The following is an 8,585-nucleotide window of genomic DNA, read 5'->3' on the forward strand; positions in this document are numbered from 1 at the left end:
AAATTAGCATAAAATACATGATTTTTAAATTTTTTCTAGTGCAACTGCTGCCTATCTCACAATTAAACTTTTATATTATTATAAACTTTTATATTATTATTTTTATATTCTCAAAATGGTCCTATAGGTATGTCAATGCCCTGAACACATTAGACTACTTTAACTGAAATATTCAGTATAGTCTAATGTGCTCAGGGCATTGAGCAATGTCATACCTATAGGACCATTTTGAGAATATAAAAATAATTTATGGGTAATCTAAGCATGCAGTGTAAGTGCGCAAAAACCATAATTTATGTCCATAAAAAAAAAGTAATATGACAAAGTACTGAGTCTGTTCTGCAAATTTGGCTGTGACCATCATAACTGCCTTGTGTCTTATCTTTTTAAAAGAAGACAGTGACTTATTGTCTCTTTATGCACTTATATTTCATATGTTGTGCTGTAAATCAAATATTTATAATGGCATGTATGACGTTAAAAAGCACAAAAGTGTGTGGCAGCCCTTATAATTTAAGATAATTATAATATTATTAATTATAATATATTAACTGAGACCTTTAAAGAACAGAAATAGGCCCATTCTATTTAGGAACAGAAACTGACTTGCAGTTTCAATCTAAGAACTTCAACTTTCATTGTGTGTGTCTGCTTATATTGTGTTGTAAACAACTTTTGAATTCACAACAAGATAATATAGTTTTATAATTCTGTTTAATGACAGGCCACTGGTAAACCATAGTTATGTTTACATGAGACCATTCTTACTTGTAATGGTATTCAGTACTAACTGACAGACAGCTGTAATCACTGCAATTATAGACCGTCTCGTGGGTAAATTAAAGAAATAGCGACATCTGATGGCCAAAGTAATAAATGCGCATGACAGAGTTGTTGCTCCATAACGTAAAAAGAAAGAAGCATTTGGTAAATATGATAATTTCAATATTTGTGTTCCTACTTAATTCTATTTTCCTTTTATGTTTTCTCTTCTTCTAAAAAGTTCATTGCTTATTAAAACGACTCTAACTAATTCTAAAATAAAATAAATTCAGCAGCCAACCAAAATACTGTTTTTTTTCTTTTTAAAGTGACCGAGTATTTTCTTTTTACCACGTTTCAATCACAGATATTTGTAAATCAAAGAGAATTGAGAAGCTGCCATAGACAGTAAAAGAAGCTGCGAATCTTCATCACTCTGTTATCGACTGCTCGTGCCTGTTCGATGCTCCCTCTGCTCAATGCTCCATTACTTCTTATTTGAAGTTGCGCGCCAAATGCTGCTATGACCATGGCTATGACAGTGCTGTTGTTTTGACAAGTTTGTCTTTATTTTTTACCGTCTGTTAGATTTTGTTTGCTCCTTTATCGTTCAATTATTGTAAATATAAATAAATGGACGCGCTATCCTACATGCCCGTTCCTCCGGGGATCGGAATGGAGGAGAATTTCTTTTCTCTGGATGATATTTTACTGTCTCACGAGCGACTGCCGTGCAGGACTGAGAGCGCGTTCCCGAGACTCGGGTTCCTAGAGAAATCCAGCGAGAGCCGCGACATACCGGAGGTATACCAATACATTTATCAATAAAATTAGTTTTAAAGCAGTTATAAAAGTGTTTAATCGCTTTTCGAGCACTTTTACGTGCGATGGTACGTTATACAAAGATGACACAAAAACTTCTTGAACTGTTTTTCAAATTTACACTTTAAATCTTCTCTTCCTAGATCTTCTCTTATCTAAGACAACAACCTTTATAAATTATTATGTTTAAACTATGATTAAAACAAAACGTGAATATGTATTTGTATAAAAATGGTTTCCACAAATTACTTATGTCCCTCAGGTTTAGCATAATGGCATAATTTCCCCCATTATCAATAATTTTGACGTTTTTAAAGTTTTTCCGTATTGTACTGTACTTTACCAAGAAGAGCAAAAAAAAGTAAAAAATAAATAAATAATAATAATAATAATAAAAAGTTAAATTTCTGTTTAATACATAAAATGGCAGCTATGAAATTAACCTTAAGGCAAAAGGACAAGAAGGTTTATTAGAAAAATTAACTAATTTCCACCACAAAATGTTATCAAACACAATACATTATTTGAGATATGATGGAAATGGCACTCTGGAAATGTTCAATATTCAAAATGATAGTGTTACCACCAAAACAATATTGAATTTAAAACAATCTGATAAAAAAAAGTTAAGTTTGCATCACTGGATATTACTGTCAGTTTCACATTTCTATCATGCAACCGTTGTCAAATATTACATTTTTAAGCTACTCACCTTTCCAACTTACCTCTCTTCCACAGTTAAAAGTACAAAGTGTCATGTGGGAATTCGCTCTAATCTTCTGTGAACAGTAAATCTCGTCTTTTTTATTGACCATCTTAATCATTTTGACGAGCGCTGTTAGACCACTGAGGCGGACCAGCCTAAAAATGTAACTTTTAAAACTTGGTGTCATCCTAAAAACAGAGCATCAATAATATCAAATATTGGTGTGCGACAATTTAGCCGTTTTATCAGGGGTCCCCCTTGTCCCCCTTTTGTCTATGGTGTTTATGGCCCTGACCACAACATATTTATATGGTGGTCTAATGGCAACTTCATATGAGAAGAAAGTGTCTTTTCGCAGATTTATTCTTGTGTTTGTATGTTTCAGGGCACAAAGATGGAGATGCCGCTCTGGCTGGCCAAGGGCTTGTATGAAAGGAAGAGGCGAGTGCTGTCCATGGAGCTGCCGAAGGTGTATCGTGAGGGCTGGAGAACAGTGTTCGGGGCAGATCCCGCTGTTGTAGACCTGCAAAAAATGGGGCCATATTACTATGGTTTAGGCTCCCAGATGCTGCATTTTGACAGCCCAGAAAACCCAGAGATTGCTAATACCATCCTCCAGGTGAGCATGTCTAGATAGGTAGTCATAAAACAATAAATTATGACTTTAAAGAGCATGCAAATGCTCGGAAAATCTTCTTTAAATGTTAACCCTGCAAGATATGGTAAGGAGTTTTGTTTAATGTACTTTAACCTAGTTAGTAATTGGTAGTTAGAACAAGGCTTGTTGTTAAGGTTCGCAACTTCACATGCTAAAATTATGTCAGTTAAACAACTAATGCCGAGTTCACACTGCACAAATTTAGGCCCGATTTTCGCTCGCGAGATCGCCAACAAATGCCCGAAATCATAGGCAAAATCGGTGCTCGTTCATGCAAGGGACAATCACGCACTGTGAATGACCAAAGACACGATTTGAGAGAATCGCAATGAGTCGCCGACGCCCGTGAGATATTTGGCATGCAAATATCTGGACTAGTCGGCGATTCAGAATCCTGCAGTGTGAAATGTGTTCTGACTGAAAACTACGTCGGCGAAGACCTACATCCAATAAGAGAGCAAGAAACAGGACAGCGGGATGTTCGGGGAGGAGTTATAGACCACAATATCAGTATTTTAATAGATATATTTACAATTATATCAAACAGAAACGAAGCACAAACATTTGCTTGACCAGCAGCACATTGCAAAATTATTTATTTACCCCAGCTCTCTTTGCAGAACACACAATCCTTGCTCCCCGCGTCTCCCCAACCATTTCCTCCTACATTATCACAGACAATTTGGATCGCAATCTTCTTGCAGGCTATCATTTTTAATAAAAATTCCAGTCTGGCGTGAGAACTCCCGTCTCACGCACGCGTGATCTTGCGTTATTTCCTTATCACTTCTCGCGTGTTTGGTTGTGAAACGTAGTTTGCGGACCAGTTAGAAGTGGTCTGCGATTCTTTCTTTTGTAAAGTCATGCAAACCCCCTGTCTCCGATCCATCGTGCAGTGTTAACACAGCAGCAACTGAATGTTACCCCAGATAGTTGTGCAGTGTGAAAAGAACAGTGACCCGACTACTTGGAAAATCATACATTGTGAACTCGGCATTAGGGACATGCATGCATTACTGATCCATCTGCTATTTCTTATCTCAACCAGTAGAGGGAGCAATACATTTAAAATCATTACTAGCACTGACCAGTTGCTGGGCAGACTGGTATGGCAGGTTCAATAGGACGTACAGATCTGTTGTGTTAAATCAGTAAATGCAATTAAAGCTCCATGTTACTTAAGCTTATGGAAAGTCAATTTTGCTTAATTTAGGGCTTTACAAATCTGCTGCATAGATATTATGGCTGGATATTATGGCTTTTGGTTATTGCAATTCAACAAGCAGCTTTAAACATTAAGAATATGGCTAAATTCTTTTAATATATGTTTGAAATAGCAAATACAAAATGATTTTTAGTGTTTAAAACCATGTGAGAAATTGTGCACCATAAAGTCTACTTATTTTGATCATTTCTAGTGCTGAATTAATTACATTTTAGGAGTTAAATTGACTGATTATTGGTGTAACTGAATAGAAGTATTAAGACTCTTTCCTCAACTGTCCCTGCATCCTCTAAGGATGTATAATTGTACTTCCAATCCATATTATCTATACTGTCCCCATCTCTCTTATCAGACCTTCATTGGTCGTTTCCGTCGGACCATGGACTCATCCCAAAACGCCTACAACGAGGACACATCAGCGCTGGTGGAGCGATTGGATTGTTTAGAGAGATGCTTGTTTAAGTCAGGGCAGAGTGGACTTAACAGTTTCCAACTGTGGGAAAAAGGCCGGTCCTCTCACCTCACTGCCTCTAGTCTAGTTATCAACTACAGAAAGAGGAAAATTACAGACCTACAGGCCTGAAAGTCCAAAAGATTGTAAAAAAAGGTAAAAGTAGGGTTTCTTGTGAATGTGTGAGAAAGTGAGTCATGTGCATATGTGTGATATTGAGAGTTGTATTAAATTGTCTGAATTTTTTACTGTAATATTTCTGTGTATAAACTATTTCAATTTGGTATATGGTCAATAAATCAATTTATTATAATGTTTTAACTGTTTCTTTTTCTGTTTTTGAAACTTCATAATCATATTTTATATATATATATATTCACCCAGAGATGTGCTTTTTATAAAGCAATTGAGATTCTCCTTTGACGGGCTCTGTCTGTGTTTTTAAAGCCTGGGTATGAGTTTGCATGTCATCCACATCAATATCCAAAACATTTTAACAATGATTGTTTCCGGTGTTTAGACTGAAACATAAATAATTAACATTAATGCATTTATGCTCTCATGTAAAGGGTGCTCGTTTCTGGTGATCCATTTAGAATATTGGAGGTGACATTTGTATGCGTCACCAGGTTGTCCGTGAGAATGTGAGTGCGAGCAAGCCTCATTTGCGTCAGTCAACACAAAGACAAATCAAATCACTGGATTTCTCCACATCTCTGTGCCCATTTCTCTCCCCTCTCACTTAAAAAAAACCCACCAAGTTAACCTATCCTTAAGATCTTGCATATATTTGAATGCTCTTTTCTGCAGTATAAGACTTCAAATGTCTTGGTCTTCTTGTTTTAATGAGCATGTTTATGAATACAGAGTCCCAGCTGCTTGTTGATGCGTAAAATGTGGGTCAGCTGATGTGGATGATCTCATCCGTGATTTCGGAATGGAAGTTATTGATATATCCCTCTGGGATGGTCATATTGACCTTGTTATCTCTGCAACCTCAGCCGAGTTGGCTTGGGAAGGGCAGGAGGGATTTATTGACTTTTTCAAAGGTCTAAACTAAAGAAAAGTCACTCATGAAGTTACATAATTTGGTGGCTTGATGACAAATAGGGCCATGACTTTATTGAATAACCATACATGTTCAGACATTAAAATAAAATTGTTAATGATCCTAAGGAGAAAATGATATGAGAACAATTTTTTTTTTCTGCCTTTGGTAGTGTGTAATATAGCTGAAAGCTAGTAACCAGAAAGCTGATGATTCAATTACCCCAAACTTTGACATTTTTCCTTGGGCTTGTAAGCAGCCAAAACACACTAGAAACTCCATAGACCTTATTCAGAGCAGCGCCATGACAGGTATGTCACAGCTAGGCTGTGAGGGATAGACTTACCGTGTTTTCAATGGCATCCGCTGTAAAGGCCGTATAAAGCTCCTAAATCACTTATAATTTTCCACAGCTCATACTGTCTGGGGTTTTTTGTATACTGAAATTTCTTGGAAAGATATTTTTGCAGCGTCTTGTTGCCAGAACAATCCACAAACACATTTAATAACAGTACAACCCACTGAAGAGATGTATGTCTATCCCTCACAGTCACGCTTTCATTCCCGTTAAGAATAAAAGATGGTACTGCTGTGAACAAGGTCTATAGCGCCACGTTAAAGATTATTCAAACATATTTGCAATCACATAACCATCAGTGGGATATATCATTACATTTTTGCATATCATTGTAGATCTTTCCATGCACTACGTACAGACTTAAAAATCCTAGGTAACCATTCCATGGCCTCATAGTGAATTGTGTAGTTTTTCACCATGACCCATGCTGGGTCTCCAAGAACACTGCCATTTCTTGTTGTTGCTCAATGAATCACTCTTGACCTGGATTCACAGTGGTGGCTTTTCTGGCATGAGCTAGTGATGTACTGTTCCTCTTAAGAGATGTGAACATGGAGCTGACCCAACTACTGCCACATAAACCTGTTAATAGTCTCTGTGTTTTTGTTAAGAATCTGACAGTGACATTTATGGCTAACATATTTACGCACTGTAAACAAATGCAAGATGTTTTTTTGAAGTGACACTCAGGCAATAATATTTTATGAAGATGTAGTCCAGTGTTCAGTGTCAGAAAACAGCAGTTCCTGACCAAATTGAGCCCTTTCACAGAGTTTGTATGCAAGCAATGTATCCACAGTAGCATCATCTCTGTAGCAACGCTGCATATTTTGAGAAGACTGGTGCTAGAACAACACACACACAAAGACATAAAATATTCTGATGTGCACCTAAAAAGTGAAAACATCATTTTACAAAAACACTGACGTCTTTTCACAATCCCTTCCTCTCTCAATTATAGTCCTCTTATTCACTGCAGAGTTATTCACGTTTTTAACTGTGAGAATCCTGCAAAAGATTTTAGATCCATCTGTCCTGAGCTGACTGTGTTGCATCTCTTTTAAACTGAGTTGGATGAAAAGTATTTACTAGTGTTCCCTAGTGTCCGTCTTTGAGACTTTTAGTGTCTTTTTGTTGTTTCACTGAGCCTATTTTCAGACCTTTTCGTTTAAAAAGGACAGACACGACTTGGAGGAAAAAGAGTGAGAGATGGAGAGAGAAACAGAGGTGTCAGGATTAGCCGTATCTAAGCTAACGCCCACACACTGCTCTTCAGATGTGGCTAATCTCTCCCTGACTGGGTTTGCATTTACTCTGAAACACCGGCTCAAACAAGCCAGTGCACTATAGCAGGTGGGAGTTGAGAGAACACTGTTTTACCTGTTTTATCTAATATTAATGTTTTGTACTGTCAGTTAATTTGTAAATAATTTTTTTTTTTGACTAGGCACTGCAAAATGCCCCCCTCATGGAAACTCTGTTGATGTTGGATGTGTTGGAACGGATATTAAGATGTTGGAAAGTATGCCCTTCCCCTTCTAATCTGCAGCGCCTCATTCATCTGTTTTTAAATTTTTGCAGTATTTTAGAGATCCAGTTGCCTTTTTCACTGCAGATTGACCTGTCTTTTTATAAATAGGCTGAGCTTTTATAAAAGCATTTATTTTTCTCTCACCACCTCTCTCCTTACCTTGTTTCCCATTCTCTCTATCAGTGTCAGACGATGCCAGTTTGAAGGACAAGTTTTTTCAGGCTGATGAGGAAAAAACATCCATAAATTTCAGAGTCGAGTGACCTGTTCTGCTTCATTCCTGCTATAATGGAGGAATGAGTCATAGCTAAGCTGTCTATCTCTCATGTTTATCTCTCATGTTCTTTTTCTTATTCATTTGAGTGGCACATCACCACATATATGAAGCATCGTGCTTCAGACAGAATCCAATTTGTATTTAAGATTGTGCTGAGACAACCTTAGCAACTAAATTGCAACAACCTACTTGTGGCAGTGCATTTTGCACAGGCAACCACACACATTCTCGTTAGACAAAGTTACAATCTACTTTTTTATTAGGTGTTGTGTCAGTGGCATAGGGCTTGTAACCAGAAGGTTGCTGGTTCAATCTCTGCATGTAGCCAACCATGAGCTACCATCGTTGTATCCTTGAGTAATGTCTGACCCATAGAGTAAGTGTATCCCTCACTTTTTTTTTCTTCAATTATGTGGTATGTCAAATAAAACAAGCATTCTTGTGTTTCAGACAATCTGGATTCAAGCATGTCCTGAGGCAAATTCAGTCTACAAGGGATTCAAACAGAAAAGTATCAGTTTCTAAAAAGCAACTCAAATCCAACTCAATGGAAAATTTTGATGCAACGTGTAGACCTATAAGTCTAATACTGAAATCGCGTTTTTCGTGATCAGTTGCAGACACCATAATTTAAATCTCATTAATTTACTTCCATTTATTTTGCAGCCCTATATGTGCAAGTGAAAACCACAAGACCACAAGTCAACCTTAAGGACCTCTGACACTCCTAATTGTGATGTCTTTCCT

General features: G+C 37.1%; 1 protein-coding gene across 1 annotated transcript; it reads left to right on the forward strand.

The window, feature by feature from the left end:
- Window positions 1-1,227: 1,227 nt before the first annotated feature.
- On the forward strand, window positions 1,228-4,941 carry gins3 (GINS complex subunit 3). Its single transcript, XM_084095995.1, has 3 exons — window positions 1,228-1,566; window positions 2,676-2,909; window positions 4,526-4,941. The coding sequence occupies exons 1-3, from the start codon at window positions 1,396-1,398 to the stop codon at window positions 4,754-4,756; spliced, it is 636 nt and encodes a 211-aa protein (XP_083952121.1). The 5' UTR covers window positions 1,228-1,395; the 3' UTR covers window positions 4,757-4,941.
- The last annotated feature ends 3,644 nt before the right edge of the window (window positions 4,942-8,585 follow it).

Source organism: Abramis brama, assembly GCF_963993115.1.
Source record: "Abramis brama genome assembly, chromosome: 20".
Classification (NCBI taxonomy): Eukaryota; Metazoa; Chordata; class Actinopteri; order Cypriniformes; family Leuciscidae; genus Abramis; species Abramis brama.

Bases quoted from the DNA above. Each gene is read 5' to 3' on its own strand.
- gins3 (XM_084095995.1), top strand. From the start codon at position 1,396: ATGGACGCGCTATCCTACATGCCCGTTCCTCCGGGGATCGGAATGGAG. The intron at 1,567-2,675 runs GTATACCAATAC...TGTATGTTTCAG, and splicing joins AGAGCCGCGACATACCGGAG to GGCACAAAGATGGAGATGCC. The intron at 2,910-4,525 runs GTGAGCATGTCT...CTCTCTTATCAG, and splicing joins TTGCTAATACCATCCTCCAG to ACCTTCATTGGTCGTTTCCG.